General features: G+C 35.9%; 1 protein-coding gene and 1 long non-coding RNA gene across 2 annotated transcripts in view; both read right to left on the bottom strand.

Moving 5' to 3' along the window:
* Window positions 1–21: 21 nt before the first annotated feature.
* On the bottom strand, window positions 22–20429 carry LOC110382764 (SID1 transmembrane family member 1). The gene is made up of 19 exons (XM_064042673.1): window positions 20162–20429; window positions 18365–18434; window positions 17577–17673; window positions 16985–17107; window positions 15375–15745; window positions 14962–15045; window positions 13903–14075; window positions 13232–13383; window positions 12153–12302; window positions 11321–11432; window positions 10781–10892; window positions 10215–10397; window positions 9615–9735; window positions 7389–7511; window positions 6824–6940; window positions 6295–6427; window positions 5560–5685; window positions 4730–4808; window positions 22–4168 (listed from the first exon to the last, which is right to left on the bottom strand). The coding sequence occupies exons 1-19, from the start codon at window positions 20266–20268 to the stop codon at window positions 3992–3994; spliced, it is 2610 nt and encodes an 869-aa protein (XP_063898743.1). The 5' UTR covers window positions 20269–20429; the 3' UTR covers window positions 22–3991.
* LOC135119089 (uncharacterized) overlaps window positions 22–20533 on the bottom strand; it is a 68262-nt gene continuing 47750 nt past the window's right edge. The window contains exon 2 of the long non-coding RNA XR_010277979.1: window positions 22–3707. This is a non-coding gene — a long non-coding RNA (uncharacterized LOC135119089). The remainder of the gene's footprint in view (window positions 3708–20533) is intronic.

Genomic DNA, 20533 nt, shown 5'->3' with positions numbered 1-20533 from the left:
TCAAATAAAAACACTTAAAACATAAAGGCAATGTTTATTTACACAGTGGAGTTATACATAACTATACTAAACCTATTAGAATGACAACAGTCTTAAAAACTTGATCTTTATGGTAATCTACATTGCGAGACAGTTTTCTGGAAAAAATGATTTATGAAGTTGTAAAACCATATCAATAGACCATAGAAATGACTAGTCTATTACCTTATTTTAGAAGGAAGTGCTCATGACTTAGTAACAGCCGCACGGGTCAATCGATCACAAGGTTAAGCACCGCTTGGCGCGGACGCTCCGTGGATGGGTGCTTGACAGAACAAGTTCCTGCGTGTTTCGGAAGGCCGTAAATTTGTGGGTCAGGGTTGTCATTTAACATCCTTGGCAGTCGTTACGAGAAGTCAAGAACCAACAACCAGCCTTACCAAGGGGTATCGTGCCCGGGTAACAGGGTTGAGGAGGTCAGATAGGCAGTCGCTCCATGTGGCACACTGGTACTCCGCTGCCACGAACCGAGTTGAGAAAAGGCTAGGCAGATGATGATAATGGAGATTTTAAATATAATTCAATGATTTTAAAACTTCATAAAACTTGGATAGAATCTTAGAACAAATTATTGCAATATAGTAAGGAGTGTAAGTCACACAATATCTACTTGAAGACAAAAATTGTGTTTTGAATTTTTCATAATAGTATTTTTTATCCTAAAGCGCATCTTCTAAAGATTGCATAGCGTGAAAAATATTAAGAATTTTTAAAGAGCTGCTTTATATAATTATTTTAATACTTTTATTTATTAAAGACAATGAAAATTATATTTTGAAATGTCCTACAAACAAGCTTATAAGCAGACATTTTTATTACAATTATAATATTTTAAAATTTAATTTAACAATTTCATAGCACCTCGTTTCACTAATTGATAATTTTTGACTCATCAAGCTTTGGTGTTGATCGAATAAATTTTAGTCGACTATTCGAATAATATTTTAGGCGATAATATTATAAAAAATAATCATACACAAATTATAAAACTTACAAAAAATTATAAATTAATGCTTATTTTAAAAATCAACTTATACGTTTAGTGACTCGAAAAAAATCGCCTAAAATTAAATAGTCGACTAAAATTCTTCAATTTATAAAATTACTAAGGCGTGACGGGAAGCTTAGTTTGATTCAATTTAAAACGTTCAATACTTATCACTTATTATTATTTAGTTTATAATAAAATCTATGGAGTGATTTATTTTTAAAACTACGTATAAACTATTTTTCTCACACACTGCAAGCAAAATTCATATTTGTATGTAAATAACTTAAATTAATAGTCAATACACAACTTAATACATTTCAAAATTATAAATTTGCTTTTATTAATTATTAAACCGTTCATTGAAGCATAGAAAAACTCATTTAAATCTTTGTCAGAAGTCAGAACCTCAAGTCTGACATGGTTAGCTTCGAGTCCATGGTTTTGCACTTAGACTAAAATATAATAAAAAACCCAAAAAAAATATTAATAAAAGAAAAATATCTAAAAAATAATATAAAAGAAATTACTTTTCGTTTAAAAACTAAAGAGTCGACTAAAGCTATAGAAAATTTAGTCGAATAATCATAATACATGTTATCAATAAAATACTTTTTTTTTGAGCACACAATTATGTCATGGGAATTTTCTTTTTAATAATAGTTGGGAACTACCTAAAGAAAGAAAAAATACGCGGTCAAATTTAAAACCTTCTTTTTGGAAAGTCGGTTACAAAATAGCAGATACCTTTAATGTCATATTATATCTTATAACCATTTACTGATTTTTTAAAGAAAAAATATGTCAAATTATAGTATTTATCCTACAAACTAGCTTTTGCCCGCAACTTCGTTCGCGTGGAATAGTGACTACCAGCAGATTTTTGATTTGACCAATAGATGGCGCTATATGTCCGGAATAATTTTTTTTCTTTTTTGTAATAAAAACTATCCTATGTCCTTTCTCAAGTTTCAAACTATGTCTGTACCAAATTTCACACAAATCGGTTCAGTAGTTTAGGCGTGAAGAAAAGACAGACAGACAGACAGAGTTACTTTCGCATTTATAATATAAGTTTGGATAGTTGAATTATATAAATCAACCGTTATATCCATTAAAAATACATACATTAATAGGAACAAATTGGTACAGATTTCATCAAATAATTATGCCTTTCTATAGTCAGCCATTTGATACAAACATTATTGAGGTATAGTGAGTGCACCTGTGTCTGCGCAAATGCTCGTGCACTATAATATGTCCTGCGCAGCTGGCTGATCTCCTTATATGAGAACAGCTGCCGCGACCGAATTGGCTAGGAGGACATTTTCATACATTGAATATAGTTTGACTTTTGCGCAGCTAAGTTCAGAATGCCAAAATTATTTGAAACTGTACCTATTTAACATACTTGGATACGGAATTTTTCTTTCAAAATTAACACAAGTCACTTTTTAACATACTTAACGATCAGATTAAGTAGGTATATTTTTCAATAATAATAAAATTAAGAAACTAGCCAATTTTTTTCTCACTACATAAAACAACTATTTAGAGGTATTTACCCATTTTTGGGGGTGATTACCCTTACTTATTATTCTGGGTAAATACCCTTAAAAATCAATAAAAATAAAAATTTCACAATAATTTAACTGCCAAACTATCACACATCATCTTAATATCCCGATCAACAGGACTTCACCAAAATATGATTATAATTCCAGAAAAATCATACCGACTCCAAATATTAACCTAAAACTGATAAATAATGTACTGAAAACCTCACCAAAATCGGTTCAACCAAACGTGAGGTAATCCACACACAAAGGACAATGCTCAAAAAAAACCCAAGCCCGGCGCAAATGAAAAGTAACTCAAATTATAGGTAATAATAAGTAATGAAATACTGCATAGGAGGCATCATCGAAATCAATGGCTAAATGTATGAAATTGCTATTTGATTTTTTAAAGGGGTAACATGAGCAGCTGGGGCTTATTGTTTAATTAAAGTGCTATCTGAAACAACAAACAAGTAATATGGCAAGTAATAAGCTTCTCCAAAAAGATAAATCAATACCGAAGTACAGGCTGCAGCGCCCACGTCATCGCGTCATGAGCGTTTTACATTACTTAGGGTGGGCTAGACATGAGGAACAGTTCGCGCATCCCGCAACATTTTTGGATCTCGTCGTGTTAGAAATAAATAATCGATGACTTTTACGCGTTATTATTAAAATGAAAAGTACATTCATATCCTGTTTTAGTTCTATCATCCTATTATCTTGAAAAAGTAGGTAGAATAGTGGAGAAGTTGCTATAAACCTGTCATTATGTACACTCTTAAACCACAACTGTATCTGTTTGCTGTTCCTTTTACTAATACACTATGTTACCTCTAAAATCTCGAGTAGCAATGTACCGCAGATGCTAAAATTCGAATAGCAATTTCACACATATAGCCACTGATTTCGATAATGCCCCCTATGTAATATTTAATTACTTATTTTTATCTATATTTTGAGTTACATTTCTTTTGCGCCGGGCCTGGGTTTTTTTCTCATATTTCATGAGCATTGTCCTTTAACACTTAAAAATGGTCAAACTTATTTAGAACCTCTTATTTTGGGAGTCGGTCAAAAACAGTACAGTATAATCATCGGCACGAATCTTGAGCTCTGACCTTCACTTACGCAAAAGTAATTTATTGGATCCCTTTTGTGGTATGAAGTGAGGCGCGGGGGCTAAAGCGGTGATTGGCCCGCAGTGCATCGCGTCATAGCCGTCACTCGGGATTGGTTCTTTGCTAATAAATCACTTCTGCACAGATGTAGGTCAGAGCTCAAGATTCGTGCCGATAACTATACTTCAATTTTTTTATGCGGTCAAACAAACATACAGGTCAAACTGCGAACCTTCTTTTTTTGAAGTCGGTCAAAACAGTGCAGTACTTTCAAAATTTTGATTTTAAAAGACCATGATATTATTTCTAGGCGTCCTAGAGAGATTATCATCTATAGTTAGATACATGTTAAATGAGAAAAACATGGCGGTTGAAGATAGAAAGTGCCAAATATCATGAGAATCGTATAGTTGGAGTAAAGAGCATTGGCGGTTGCTTTGTCGAGACTGTGCGGGGGTTAGCTGTGGAAAAAAATAATTTAAATATTAGTTTGATTAATTAACTGTCTGTTTTTAAGTTACTAACGAATTTTATAGGTCGTGGTAAACAATAAATGCTATTTATTTTGCAAAATAGGTTGAACACAACACTTTTACACGTCAAATTTTTTTTAAGACCGAGATGAAGTCGGCATTTTCTATCTGACTTGACCTTGAGAAGAAACAGAGAATCAAACTCAAGGGTCACAGTCTTTTTGGTGGCCTAGTGGTCAAAGAACAAACCAATAAATATGAGTGTTGGTTTGATTCCAGGTCAGGCAAGAACCAATGCAACTTTTCTAAGTTTGTGTGTACTTTCCAAGTATATCTTGATCACCAATGACTGATTAAAGGTGAAGGAAAACATCTTGAGGAAACCTGGACTATTAAGTCTGAAATCACCAACCCGCATTGAGCAAGCGTGGTGATTAATGCTCAATCCTTCTCCGTGTGAGAGGAGGCCGTAGCCCAGCAGTGGGACGATAAATAGGCTGTAACACACACAGTACAGTAAATAAGTAATTGAATTGTAATAAAACTCACCGCCCAATTAGTGTTCTGGTCTAAATAGAAGTAGCTGGATCCAAACCATATGGAGTATGTCATAGCTATGAACACCCAGCTGGGGGAAAAAATACAATATTACTTATTAATATTAATATAAAATTTATCTTAGTTAACCGATAACTGCCTTTAATTTTGACGAATTTATATAATCATTTAAATATTACTTTTCAATGTACGGTAGACCGCACATCAGTGGTAACTATCATGCACCTTAACTCAATAGTAATAAGTACGATTTTCCTATAAAACTGTTACCACTGACCTGAAGTTGACTGTACATATTTTGTGTAATGTTAAGACCCCTCGAAATACAATTACAGATATCAGAATAGCTGTCACCTCTAGATGCTGATTATCTTCAAAACCACGAGGGTAGCAACTCATGGTAGCTGGTAGCAATTAGGTAACAACTCACTATATAAATTTTGAGGAGATCGGTGAAGAGTGCGATTCTGACGTTAACGAATTTTACTCTTTCCCACTATAAAAAAAAAAAATGTTTTTTCCAATAATAATAATATAAATAATTAACATGTATTTAATACATTGTCATCGGCAGGTGCCATAGTTCCCGTAGTTTTCATCCATAGTTAGCAATAGTTTAGCACAGAACCGGGGATTGTCCTTGGGTACATTTCTATAGTGTATACAGGGATAATCGTCGGTTTTGTGTCACCATTTCATTAAAGTTGTCTCAAAAGGGCTTCAGCGTGTTGGCTTCGGCCCCACGTTCGCCTCCCAAAAATCCGGGACTTTGTAGTCCCGAGGTCTGGAAGAGACATACATTTATAAATAATTTTACATACCTGTACCACCGTATAGACTCTCGATGTAATAACTTCATGACGATGTAGAATAGCGTGTAGAGAAACAGATTGCTCATCAGCACGAGTAGTAGATGCGACGCAAAGTCGCGGCTGTGTTGCGCAACTCTGCAGCAACAAATATGTGGCAACATTGAGTAAAATAAAAAAGACGGTACAAATTTACAATATATCAATACTGAAAAAAAAATCTTGACTCCGGTTCATTTTCAAAATCAAAATTGGTACGACTGGTTGTCAGACTCTGGCTTATCACTAAATGACAGTTGGTGGCACCCACTACTTTAACCGTGCCTTTCGAATTAAAATATAACCGTCTTACCACAAAAACTTTTAAACGTCAGTTCATCAGTTGTCTAAATAAATGTCAGATTATGACGTTGAAATAAGGTCCCCTTTGCAGCCACACTTTTTAGAGACAAGTGTTTGACACATGTTTAAGTTTTTGTAGTAAGACCATAATAGTTTAGAAACCTAAAAAAAAAACACTTAAAAAATTACAAAATAATTCGGACATTTAGATTGATGAAAGAAAGCGAGGAGAGTTTTGTCTTATAAGAATAAAGATTACTATAACGCTCCAACGGGTGTTTTTACATTTTTGATTTAATTTCAAAGCCAGCCGCCATACAACGCCATCAACAGTCAATACCGGAATCCCGGGATAGTCCCGGGATTATGTAGAAGTACTGCATAATACACAAACATGATACTCACCCGTAAGCAGCGATGGCCCAATTGGCCAGGTTGGCAATGATGAGCAGCACACAGCGGCCGCAGTACGTCGGCGTGATGGCGGCGAGGGGTCGGGAGACCAGCTCGCGGGCTGCACGGCAGATTATACCGCCGTCTAGTGGAGAAAGAAAGAAGAAATAAACATTTACCGTCGGTCCACAAAAACCTTTAAACGTCTGTTAAACACTTGTCTAAAAAAGAAGATGGATCAAAATTGCCCCATGTCCTATAAAACTGTTACGTATCTCAAAACAAAGATAAAAATGTTTAAAAAAATATGGCATTCTCTCAATTTTTTTTTTACACCTTCATACGAAAAAAATGCTTTAAAAATTGTTCTGGCGCAGTTATGAAAACATCTTTCATAGGACTATTTTATTAAATTATTATTTTTTTTGATGGGGTATACCAGACAGGTGGTCCCATAATCATCAGGTCAGGATCTGATGATGGAAACCCTGAGAAATCCAGGGGAACTTTTGAAAGTAGTAGGCATGCGCATGTTACTCACCAAGTCGGAACCGTCCAAGGTAGTATATCTGGAAGGTCATGATGAGACAGGTGACGAGGTGCAGCACTGTGAACGCGATCCAGAAGTAGAAGTTCGCGTTTAGTACTCCTACTAGACCTGCAATATTATAAAAAAATAACTGAGTAAGTCTTCTTCTTCTAACAATCCTCCCTATTACATGATTTTTATTATTAAATGTAAGTAAAGAACCAACCTCTCGAGTATGAGAGTGTGGTTTCGATTCCAGGTCAGGCAAGTACCAATGCAACTTTTCTAAGTTTGTATGTACTTCCTAAGTATATCTTGAACACCAATGGCTGATAAAAAGGTGAAGGAAAACATCTTGAGGAAACCTGGACTATATAGTCTGAACTCAGCAACCCGCATCTCGCGCGCGTGGTGATTAATGCTCAATCCTTCTCCGTGTGAGAGGAGGCCGCAGCCCAGCAGTGGGACTATAAAAAGGCTGTTACAGATTTTTATTATGTGTTATTTTTGTGAATATAATTTAAAACAATTTTATATTTTTTGATGACCACGACTTTTTTGATGATTGCTTACTTACCAATAAATATAATAAGCGCGAGTACTCCGAATGTGGCGTGAGCTCGTGCGTTGATGTCGGGATGACGAGACTGGTAGATCTTGACCATACAGAGTACGGATGTTACGTACATGAATGATGTGTCTGTGAACGAGAAAAATAATTATTATTATAACTTAATAGCATATTCAAAAAGAAGAAGCCAGATATGATTTTTTTTAAATTTTTTTTTTTCAACACTCATCATCTTCCTGCCCTGTTCCCAAGTCATTTGGGGTCGGCGCAACATGTCTTTTTTTTTTTAACAGGGGGAAAATCCTCATGGACTACCCTCCACCTGGGGTCGGTGGAGGGGGTGTGCCGGACTCTTACCGGCTAAAAACCCACCCAGTGTTGCCACCAATTACCTTGTGTCGAGGGCACGGGTATCGCCTAAGCATTCTTCCGCACCCCCGACAGGTATTGGCCCGCCAGATGTTTGAAGGCGGGCCCCGTCACCGTAAGTGGCCATCAGCCAGCGGCCACAGTGAACTCAACTAGGAGAGGCGCGCGCAACACTACGCCACCGTCTCGAGGCCTGTTTCTGTTCGGACGACAGACGCCCCTAGTCTGTCGCCCGCAGGCCGCGCCCTATGGTGGCCGGAGATCGGCCACCCTGCGACGCCCACTACGTCTACTGCGGGCGGGGAGAGTGGTACTAGTTTCCCTCTCCCGTTCCGCCGTCTCCTTTGCGACCATCACATCCTCGCAAAAGGAGGCGACGGCGTTCCACCCTTCTTCGCTGCCGACCATGCAGGACACGACAGCCGGCAGCGAAAGACTACCCGCAGCATCTACTGCTGCTGCCAGGTCACGGCGCTGCGTTGCCCATGCTGGGCACTCCACCAACGTGTGCAGCGAGGAGTCCTCGCTGCAGATGCCACAGTGGTGGCATTCGGGCGTAGGCTCCCGGCCTATGCGACACAGGAACTTTCCGAAACACCCGTGTCCGGTAAGAACCTGCGTCAGCCGGAAGCTGAGGGCGCCGTGGCGTCTCTCCAGCCACTCCTTTAGGATGGGCCGCTGCGATAGTGGCGTGCCCTGCCGTGGGTTGCGCAAGTCGCTGCTCCCATTCCGCAATTACCTCTTGCCGGAGCTCTGCCCTGCGCGCCTCAACTTGCCGAGGCGCAACATGTCTTTTTCTTCCATTCCTCTCTGTCAGACGTCATACTTACATCCACTCCCTTCTGCTTCATTTTTATTTTCAACACTATTTTCTTTAAATTATTTAACACTAGCTTTCCGCCCGCGGCTTCGCCCGCGTGGAATTCGGTTATATTGCGGTATAAATCACAACTATAAGAAAACTTCTCATTCCCACGGAAAAATCTAAGAAGCGCGATGTAACGCTGGATACACGCAGTTAAGACGATAAAACAAATTGTACGTCATCCCTCGGGAATTCCTCATTTTCGAGGATTCATTATCGTATCATTTAGCTTCTAAATTTATATGTTCATATTCGTTTGCAATATATAAGTAGATGTAAAAAAAAAAACAGTTTAGACGATTAAACAAATTGTACATCATCCCTCGGGAATTCCTCATTTTCGGGGGTTCATTATCGTATCATTTAGCTTCTAAATTTACATGTTTATATTCGTTTGCAATATATTACCTTGTTTTAAACGACACACAGCGCCATCTACAATCCATCCATCAAGCAAACAATATTTTTGTTTTCCCTCGGGAATATTTATTTTTTTCGGGATAAAAAGTACCCTATTATTTAATCCGGCCTTCTAACTTTACGTCTGCAAAATTTCAAAGCAATCGGTTCAGTAGTTACGGCGTGAAAGCGGAACAAACAAACAAACAAACAAACAAACTCACTTTCCGATTTATAATATTAGTAAGGATTTTTAAATATTATATTGAACACTGTATTATATATTGTATTGTTGTATTATAGTTATATTGAATAACTGTTAGCTGAATCTTTAATACACTTTTATTTCGGCATCATAATGAAACTGACAAAAATCGACCTTGAAATTGTGTCGGTTAAAAAAATAATAAAGGTCAAAGGCCACGAAAAACAGTTTTTCGGAAATATTTAGCGTCCTGTTGTTTGGGGAGAACAGAGGTCAGGTTAGTATTGTTTGTCGTGTAATTTTATATAAAAAAGTAGATTATAATTTATGAGAAATTGACCATTTTGGAAGAAGAGCTAAAATAAAAATACTTGTTTATATAAATATAACTTACCGAACTGAAAATTCATACTGTTTGGACACACGTGGTATGCTGCTGACAGCAGACCCTCGCTGACGAGAGCGATGCCCATCGCGTACAGTAGACCGAAGTGCTGCGGGATGCCTAGCTCTTTCTGTGTCAAATAAGATTAAATATTACTTCCCGCACCCGGATAAAAACAAAAAAATAAAACCCGAACCCGGGAAATAAAGAGTTCGTGAGCGTATACGTAATCTTTATTCTCGTTTATGAACCAATGTTGATGAAAACGTCGTGGTGACCAACCTCTCACGTATGAGTGTTGGGTCAATTCCAAATAAGTAGCAACTTTTCTAAGTTTGTGTGTACCAAGTATATCTTGAACACCAATAACTGTGTTTCGGAAAGCACGACAAATTATAGGTCCCAGCTGTCACTTCAACATCTTTGGAAGTCGTTACGGGTAGACAAACCGAAAAGTGAGACTAGTAATAATTCCAAGTGGTATTGGATATTGCTCAGCTGCATCCGGTATGACTGGAAGTCGACCCCAATATAGTAAAAGTAACAGTTCGGTAAAAGGCTAGGCAGATCATCAATTTATAGTAACAAAATCTACAATTTTCAACTAACCTGCGCCGGCGTCTTATTCTGATGCGTATTATGGCGCCTCCAGACTTGCATCAAAAACAGTAAGCCCAGTAACACATAGCCGAGGTTCGAGTACACATGGTTGAAGTCTGATAGCACCAGCAGTGGATGAGCGCAGAGGAAGTTGAAATAGCATAGGTCTTGGTTGCCTGATTGATTCAGAAGCTGTGGGAAGAAAAAAAATTCAAGGTCATTTTTGGAGGTTAGTTTCAAATTAATTACCACGTGTGAGGTCAAGGTCATTATGAAAATAAGGCTAAATAATTCACAAAAAATATCAATGAGACTATTGGTAAAGCTTTGGAGGTTATGCTCCATTTGACAAGGCTTAAAGCCTGCTAAAGAAATAATCTAATTATGATTTTTTATTTAAAAACTCAGTTAAAATCAATAGCTTTTTTTTGTAAATATTTGTGAAAAGGTTCTATCAAGATTGTTTACCTTCATTTAAGTGTCTACATTTTTTTAAGGTCAACATATGGTACAGTATTTTATAAGTCAAGGTCAAGGTCAAAACTAAATAAATAAATGTAGAATATTCTACTCACCCTTTGGTACGTAACAACAAGCTGTATAACAGGTAGCGTATAGAACACTGCCACCGTGAGTACATTCCACAAGTACATCTTAGATCTAGCCGAGAGGACGCGAGGACGACATCTGAAAATAAATACATATTTGCGATCGAATTGAGAACCTCTTTATTGGAAGTCGGTTGAAAAAAGATTGTTAAACTGGCAACTTCTGTATAATAAATATCTTCTTCTGTATATACTACTTCTGTCTGTCTACTTCTGTATATACTTCTGTATATAAAAAATATAATATCTAACCAAGTGAATTGAAAGAACTTTCTTAATTAAACATATGTATAAAAAATTACATTAAAGTATATTTTAAGACGAATGATAAAATTGAGTTTTATGTTTGGTGTAGTTTTCCGAAACAAAAGTTACCATGATTTAGTCAAATAAAATTTTGTACAAATCCGTTCAGCCATTATACCTTGAAAGAGTCAGTAATTGGACATTTTGGTGAACTATAAAATCAAACTCAATGTCAGAAAAATGTTAGACTATAAAACTCACCTAGCCAAGTTGGCGACACACAGTTTCCCGCCAAGTCTGTAAATATCCTTGTCTGTGTTCACGTCGTCTAACGTCGAGAAGTCAGACTCGGTGTCGGACGATGAACTGCCGTCTGACAGAAAAACATTACATAAATAAAAAATACTAGAATCGAGGAAAGATAAAATCTATTGGTCTTACTACAAAAACTTAACCATGTGTCAAACACTTGTCTAAAAAAATGTGGTTCCAAAATGGACCTTATTTCAACGTCATAATTTGAATTTTTTTTAGACAAGTCTTAAACTGACGTTTAAAAGTTTTTGTGGTAAGACGGCTAGCATTTATATTATTTTCAGCATAGTTTGTTTGGTAAAATATTTACAGTACAATCTGATTGCTTTTAAATTAAATTGTTTGTATTGTTCTTGCCAAATAACTAATTGTTACTGTACAAACATTGCTAAGTTTGCGCGGAGCATCAAGTGCCCGATTGCAGAGATACAAAGTTTATTGAGAAGAAACTTCTTGAAATGACATTTCAGTTATTTTAAACAAATTACCTACAGATCTTTCAAATAAAACCAACTCTAAGGAAGTTGCAAATTGACCCGAACACAAGCACTTTTATATTGATTTTTAAGTCTCAAAAGTCTATGTTATACCAAACTCACCTGTCCTGCCATTGTTATACACATCGCCGTCTCCGACTAGACTAGACATTGTCGTGACGTGCTCTCGCCGCTCGTGTCCACAACGTTGACGTGACGTCGCCGCGCTGTCGGCACGTTTGTCACGTCGTGTGGCGTCAGAGGGGGGGTTAGACCTTCTCTAGGGGGGGATATAGTCTTACCTGTCCTCCCACTGTTATACACATCGCCGTCTCCGACTAGACATTGTCGTGACGTGCTCTCGCCGCTCGTGTCCACAACGTTGACGTGACGTCGCCGCGCTGTCGGCACGTTTGTCACGTCGTGTGGCGTCAGAGGGGGGGTGAGGCCTGCTGTAAGGGGGGGATAGTGTCTTACCTGTCCTCCCACTGTTATACACATCGCCGTCTCCGACTAGACATTGTCGTGACGTGCTCTCGCCGCTCGTGTCCACAACGTTGACGTGACGTCGCCGCGCTGTCGGCACGTTTGTCACGTCGTGTGGCGTCAGAGGGGGGGTGAGGCCTTCTGTGGAGAGGAGAAAATATTGTAGTTTTCCAAAAGACGTTATATCTATAAAGAATCTAACGTGCCTTCCGAAACAGGAAGGAACAAGGAACTCGTCATGATAAGATGTTGTTTGGCCATGATATGACCTTTTTTCAAGATATAGGAACGTGTCATTTGGGCCGAATGCTGAATTAACGTATCATTTGGGCCGAATGCTGAATGATTGCAGTAATTATTCTCTTTCCAGAGAATTTTTGACTTCCGGGAAAACAAAGACATTAGAAAATACATTGAGTATGTTGTAAATGCCAATGTTAAGATTTACCTTCATATCTTATGTTAAACTACGTAAAAAACACATATTTCTTTGTACCAAGTTTAAGCCACACTTGAACAAAGGAGCTTATGGTTAAATAACAGCCGCAATAGTCGATCGAATCTGTGATTATTTATCCATGACGAGTTCCTTCGTATTTCAAAAGACACACTATTTTTTTGTATATTATATTGCTTTTCTGTGTTTTTATTGTTTCACTTTATCAGCCTTACTTATAAACGTGAATTAAATATAAGTAATACTTAAGGGCTGTTTAAGAAAATTCTTACTTATAAAGGTTCCTAAACATGTCTTAACGAACATTTAAACACTACTTAATTTAATAAAAATCTAAGTTAAGTAGTGATTAGTTAAAACGTTGCTTAGAAGGTGATTAGAAATTTTATAAGTAAGGGGGTTAATTTATTAATTGTAACCCTACAATATCAAACTCACCTTCCTCATGCATCGTTTGATGATGCGCTTGCACCCGTCTCCTGCATATGACGGCGACAACAAACGCGATGTAGAACGAACTGAAAAACGCGAGCGCTGCGCCCGCAGCGATGGCGTAGTCTTGGTACGATATTGTTTGTATTATTCTGAAACTGTGGTTAAGGTATGCTGTTATATGTGTATGTATAATGTACCCGCAACCCGTGGGAACTACTGGGATAAAACGGTACGGGACCGGGATAAAATATAGCCTATGTTACTCGCAGATAATGTAGCTTTCTAATGGGGAAAGAGTTTTTAAAATCGGTCCAGTAGTTGCTGAGTTTATCCAACAAACAAAAAAAAGAATCTCAGTCCTCTTTATAATATTGGAGTCGATAGAATTGGATGTTTTGGAATCCTTCTCAACGTATGAACCTTATATCATTCATTCTTATATCGTTGAATGAGAAGCAATAGAGACAAGTTAGTTTTTTGATAACCTTACATTTTATTTACCCAACTGGAATTAAGGTAAAAAAAGATTATAGTCATGTTTTATTTTAATGAAATGTATCAAGCTATTCCATTTTTACAACAAAAAAATGTTCCAAAGAAAACATTTCTTATTCTACACATTATTTATTAAAAGAAAAACGTACGCATATAATAAAATATTCGCACAAACTTACCTAAAATTCTTCACCCGTCCATCATTAGTAACGAGTCGAACTTGCTCCGTTTCCGTCCATCCGATATACTGAGCCAGCTGCGGCAAAGTGGCGTTACTGGCCTTGTCCAAACAATCCTCGTCCGTAGTCTTCACTATGAACACTATGTAGAAACCTATGGGGAATGTGTCTTGCTGAAAGTAAATAAAAAAGCATGTTTATTAGTTTTTTGAAACTATTATGTTTATTTTATACTTCTATTGCCGCCACTCTGGATTTAGATCACATGTTCTTTCACAGCAAAAGTTATCATTTGATATCCATCATGGGGGTGGATTTCGAAAAGCCAGTCCGCCATCTTGGGGGAGGCGGCCATATTGGATTTGTAATGACGTTCCATACCTAGACATTTATTATCGTCAGAACTCAGAGCGTCTGCAAAATTTCATTCTAATCGAAGATCGGGAAGTGGGTCAAATTAAGATTCCAAGATTTTCTTACAAGCATAGTTACAAGGAAAGCTAATATTAGCGTGTTAAAAACAAATTAATATAATTGTTGTTATTATCTCGTCCGTGGTCTTCACTATGAACACTATGTAGAAACCTATGGGGAATGTGTCTTGCTGGAATTGTGAGGAAACAGAATTAATATTACAATTACATATATAGTTAAATCGTGGTGGCCCAGTGGGTAAAGAACCAACCTCTCAAGTATGAATGCGTTGGCCCGATTCCAGGTCATGCAAGTACCAATGCAACTTTTCTAAGTTTTTATGTACTTTCTAAGTATATCTTTGACACCAATGACTGTGTTTCGGATGGCACGTTAAACTGTAGGTACCGGCTGTCATTGAACATCTTTGACAGTCGTTACGGGTAGAAGCCAGTAAGTCTGACAACCAGTCTTACCGAGGGGTATAGGGTTGACCGGGTAACTGGGTTGAGGAGTTCAAATAGGGCAGTTGCTTTTGTAAAACACTAGTACTCAGCTGCATCCGGTTAGACTGGAAGCCGACCCCAACATAGTTGGGAAAAGGCTCGGGAGATGAATACCTATAAGTATAGAAAAAGAACTTACTGTAAGTGTTATGCCACCTCTTCTGGTCATTGTAAGGTAATATCCATCATATAATATATCTCTTTCGTTGTCAAAAACTGGGCACTGCAAACAAATAATAATATGTCGTAGAAAAAAAGTACAATAATAAACAGTTCTATATTTATTTAGTTAAAGTTAGTCACGAAAGTAATTCTCTCTAGACTAGACAAATGTTACGCTTTCTAATTAAATAGTTCAACCAATTCAGACAAAACTATGTTATTTCGTTTCGAAATCGCGCTAAAATGCTAGGTTTTACAACTCAATCGATTTGAACATAAATTAAGTAATTAAAACTCCATCAAATTGCAATCTAACTTTACATTAAAATTCAAGGTTAAGGTCATCTCAAGGTCAACATTTCAAAAAATATAAAAAAGAAAAAGACTTACCGAAAAATTCTGTATAGAAACGACAGCGCAAATATCATCATCAGACTCAATCATGACTATCACACTTTTTGGTCTAGACAACCAACTTCTAGTTTCCAAATTAGTCCTGAGCAAAAAATGCGAATACTCTCCCGTACTTTCATGGTCACACATATACTTCCTTTTTGCATGTTGGTAAGACAGGTCAAGGTCATTCGACTGGTCAAAAGGAAAGAAGTAATACATAGGTTGACTAGGCGTGGTAGTTAAATTCGTGGTAGAATTTAGTCGGACGAAGAAATCTGTGACCGTTTCTACCAAAATGGTGACATCTATAGAGTCTGGGGATGATGATGTTAAGTGGATAATCGGCGTGTTTTGCGTAGAAACGTCTGGAAGAGATTTTTTGGGTTAATTTTTTTGTTTTTTGGGGATAAAATGTGAAGGGTTTTGGAAAAAAAAACCTTGTCCGATCTGTCAGTCAAGTCCTTATACATGTATAGTTTTGAGCGATTATTTTAAATATTTATTTTAAAATTACTTCCTGATCATTTTCATGGGTAAACCAATGTATTTTTTTAGCAATGTCTCATCAGACTAAGTTTTTTGAAATATGGCAAAGATTGAATATATTTCAGGGCCCAGGGGACTTATTATAAGCTCACAATTAGTAGGACACTTGATATATGCTATATTATTATCTGTGATCTTTATAAACAGACTAAAACATAGCTTTTAATTGAAATTGGAAAAAATATCGTCTCTTTCTTGCATAAAAACATACTTATAGATTAGATACTGTCTAGTAACGAATCATTTTGACTGATTACTTTTGAGCCTAAATAATAATCGGTCAATCAGTTAGCTGTCCTTATGATAAGCCCCTTGGTCTGACTACTACAGTGCAAAAAACGTTTTATGACAAAAACTATAAGTTCTCAATTTTTGGCAATGTCGTGTATTAAAAGGGAAAAATATCAACTATAAAAATACCCGGTTTCTCTTACATCTAAATCCCAATTTAGCATATAAATAATAATATATAATTTATATAACGTATTTATATAAAAAAATGGTTTATAACAATAAATATTTACGTATGAGAGGACCACAGTAGACTTTAATCCTTTTCCCACTGACTAAGACAGCGTGAACAGAAAGAGAACTTAAATTAAAAGGGAGTCAACAAAGTCGGAGGACTCGAAAAAGTCGTAAAAGACAAAAAAGTCGGAAAAATCGAAAATATTTTTTCAAGGCATTATTATCTATAGGTACGTAAAGCTCTAATTAAATAAGCTAAGGTTTACAATGTCTTTTGGGTTGCCAGATTATTCAAAAACATGAACATTAAAATTAAAATCCATATTTGTTTTCATTATAAAAAATACTAAGCACTTTAAAAAAAAAATTGGCCCATCTGGCAACCCCAAAAACAGTATGGTTGCCCGTATTTTGGTGCAGTTGGCAACTCTTGTCAAGTCAGCACAAAAATGTAATTTTCCCTTGACAGCTGTCAACTGCATAAAACATTCGGTACCCCTATGAATGCACAATTTTAACAACCATTTTTTTTTCCATACAATAACAAAAAAAACTTAACCTACATTAAAAAAAAGAGGTAACTATCTTACCACAAGTTTCTTCGTCTTCCGTAAACATATTGTTGTGAGGACATAGAGTCCTGGATATGTTGGTGAACTGTTCCAACTTGATCGGAGTCTGGACTATCATGGGTAACTGCCAGGAGAATACCCCTGGAATTTAAGGGAAAAATTGGGATAAATACCATTATCTTAAGGTATCTAAATAGTCGCCTGACATAAAGGTTTAAAGAATTAAAACTTTTGGCAATGAAAAGTCATTAAAAATTGCGCTGGTAAGAAAGAAGTTGCAAAGTAGTTTTCTCAATTTTATTTATATTCACCATCGCGAAATGTAATAGATATAATCATGTTTTTACAGCTAATTCAACTTTCATGTCAATTGTATAAACAGGACCAAAAAATCGTTGGAAAGCATGACAATAACATAAATTCCAAAAAATACTTTAAACGATTTACAATTTCGATGGAAAAGATCACTTCAATTTCTTATGTGCGGCGCAAATTGATTTTATCAAAACAAACTTATTTATTCGATTTCAATAAGAATTTGAATTATATTTCAGGTAATAGTTTTTTTTTGATAATCATATTTATAAATAAAATCTACTATGAAAATTACCTTTTTGCTGTCTAGCAGTAATGAACAGAGGGTACGTCTTGTTAGCGAAGTCACTGGCCACAGTCACCCTGGCCGGAGTATCATAGGTTTCCAGCTCCTGAAAGTAATTATATAGAATTGAGTACAACGCCATCTATTGGTGAGAAGTTAGTACTAGTAATGCTCTTTTTTTTTAACGACGTCAAAAATCATCAAATGACCCCTCCCGCTGTGGGTTAGCAGCGGTGAGGGAGTGTCAGACTGTTATTGACTAAAAACCGTCGTGTTCCGTCATAGGCCTTTTATGTACCAGGGCCGCGGTTACTCTTTCGAACAACCCGCAGCAGTACTAGTAATGCTTGAGGCTAAGTTTGTGTAGGAACTTGTTTTGTGTACATTTTATTGGATGAAAAGTATTTTTTTTACACAAATGAAAAATCGTATTATTGAGTAAAGCGCCATCTATTGGTGAGAAGTTATTAATCGTTTTGAATGAGCTTAAATGGAACTTTTTTGTTTACATTGTATTAGTTGAGATATCACTTTTTTTACTAGTTTCTATTATAAATGGAATTTTTATATAGTAGTGACTTTGGGAGAATAATAAAATATATTTGTGCCGAACTTTAACTTTTTATAAAAAAATTGGGTGGACCAATGATTTGAAGAAAGTGGCAGGCACTGGGAGAATTTATGCTGTCTAAGAATAGGGTGATTGATGTTCAACAGTGAGGGCAATAGTCTTACAATTACAATTCTGTCTTAAATTAAAATATAGATAGCTAATTATCTTCAAAATTAATACTTACTCCAGCAAATTCCAGGATATACTCCGTACTTTTGTTCACAGAAACCGTGTACGGTACATTGTATTTATATCTGTAACAAAATTATAACATCCTTGAAAACACAATAACAATTTTGACATTATCTCCATACAAGCCATTCGTCCGGGATTCCCCTGATTTGCCATTGTTTAGAATAAACCGGAGGCCGTCCGGGTGGGGTTTCAAGAAGTATCCAGAAGTATTCATGTAAGGAAATTCATTGAATTTAAGTATATGGTAATAGTAAATGGATTAAAAAGGAGGCCTTGTTTCGTTTTAAAAAAAAATCTGACTCATCCTGGGATTTACGCCAATTGTCCGGGTTTTTTAAAATGTTTGTCTGGATTTGGCGAAATTCGTTTGGATTCATTTGAACACATAGGAAGTGGTGAAGGATCTATGATCTAGGGGGCTGTCTTTTGTAAATTTTGATGTTCAAAAGATGCTATTTTGCAGCCAAGTTTGAAGAAATGATTTTGTGCTTAAGTTTAAGTCTTGCTATTGTATATACTAAGTATTGTTATTATAGTAAATCCCCAACTATAAACACATTAAGAATGACTCATCAATTTATTCTTTACTTTGTCATAAGTAACAATACTGTATTATTGTATTATAATTATTTATCAAGCAATAATGAGTCCAATGGCTAGGCTTACTGATAAAAATACAATCTTTATGTGTTTGTTGGAAAAATATAGTAAATTAATATTGTCAATATGCTGATAAGGGAAGTAGCTTCCGTCAATATTTATTGTCATTAGTTTTTTTTTCTTTAGTTATATTAAAAATAATGTTTTTTTTTTTTAATAAATAAATGCTTATGCCAGCGGTTTTTTTTGAGTCCCTTGAGAAATACTTTGCGCACCTAGATAATTTTTTTTAAGTAGCCTATAGCCTTTCATGACATTGAAATAATTTTTTGAAGTACACTAGCAATTTAAAAATCTTCATAGGCAGGTCTGTAATTTTATTGCTAACTAGCTAGTTAGCTAGTTAGTTGAAAATAGCTATTTTAATGCAGTTTGAGCCGCATCTGTGGGAACAACTGCTCATACTGGGATAAAATATAGCCACTTTTACTTGGGATAGTGTAACTTTCCAACAGTGAAAGAATTTCTCAAATTGGTTCAGCAGTTTCGGAGGCAAAGTTAGAGTATAAATAGGGTATAGTATAATAGTAAAAGCTCTAAGCAAATATTAATTTTATACCTAGCTAATTAATGACTTATTACAATATTTATAAAATTATATGTTGTATATTCTCACTCATTATATTGAGTTAATTCATAGAGCTAAAAAAACTTAAATTTAACTGATACTGAACTAAAACAGTTTGTATTAACAGTTTGTATACTAAAAAACATTACCCTCCTTCTTTGGCAGTCGGGTAAAAATACTAAGTTGCATTATCAGTACAAAACAAAACCATTAATACTGACTAAGCTATTTCTGTACTTGTTATAAATAGACAAAGTAACTGCTTACTTAGCAAGTAAGCAACAACTTCTTACTATTTTTAGAAATACTAATAAGAAAAAAGTAGGTTCTAATAATTGATTAGTGCTCAGAACTAGCTGTAACTATGATGACTTTAAATTAACGTAACTAAAAGCTTTTATATATTAACAAATATTTACATTTGAATTAAAAATTATTCCAGTAAGAAACCAAAAACTAAAAAGCATTAAAAAAATTCGTCCTCATAGCTGTCGATAGCGAGCGTACCCAAGAGGCTGGCAGCATTAACTTGTAAAATTAAAAGTAAAAAGAACTCACGTATTGTTGTAATGAAATATTATTTCTCCTTTGTTTATATTTTCTTGCAAACACAAGTACGGTAGGCCAATTAAAAACACAATTCCCAACCACCCTAGACACGCCATCTTCGACAAACCGGCGTCAAAATGTTAACTGATTGAAATGAGTCATTTGCTTTGTATTTTAATGTAACTTTACAATTTATCTTGATTGTAATTTGCAATTTATCAGGAAAAACGAAATGGAAACCCAAACACCGAGGATTTTTCAATCAAAACTGAGCTGTCAATAAATAATATGTCATTTAGTGATGGGGGCTTAAAATCGACTACTTTTTTAGTATATGGATAAATGTTTAGTTTAGTTTGTACCACTAAAAGATGTGGAGGA

Source organism: Helicoverpa armigera, chromosome 29 (genome assembly GCF_030705265.1).
Source record: "Helicoverpa armigera isolate CAAS_96S chromosome 29, ASM3070526v1, whole genome shotgun sequence".
Taxonomy (NCBI): Eukaryota; Metazoa; Arthropoda; class Insecta; order Lepidoptera; family Noctuidae; genus Helicoverpa; species Helicoverpa armigera.
The sequence above is the reverse complement of the archived record's forward strand: the minus strand, read 5'-3'. Positions and strand labels throughout refer to the sequence as shown.

What these genes read in the sequence shown, in the direction of transcription:
- LOC110382764 (XM_064042673.1), bottom strand. Translation starts at nt 20,268, where the DNA reads ATGGCGTGTCTAGGGTGGTTGGGAATTGTGTTTTTAATTGGCCTACCG. An exon ending in ATATTTCATTACAACAATAC is followed by an intron (nt 18,435 to 20,161) that starts GTGAGTTCTTTT and finishes ATTTTGTTACAG; the next exon opens with ATATAAATACAATGTACCGT. An exon ending in AGAATAAGACGCCGGCGCAG is followed by an intron (nt 9,736 to 10,214) that starts GTTAGTTGAAAA and finishes TATTTGACACAG; the next exon opens with AAAGAGCTAGGCATCCCGCA.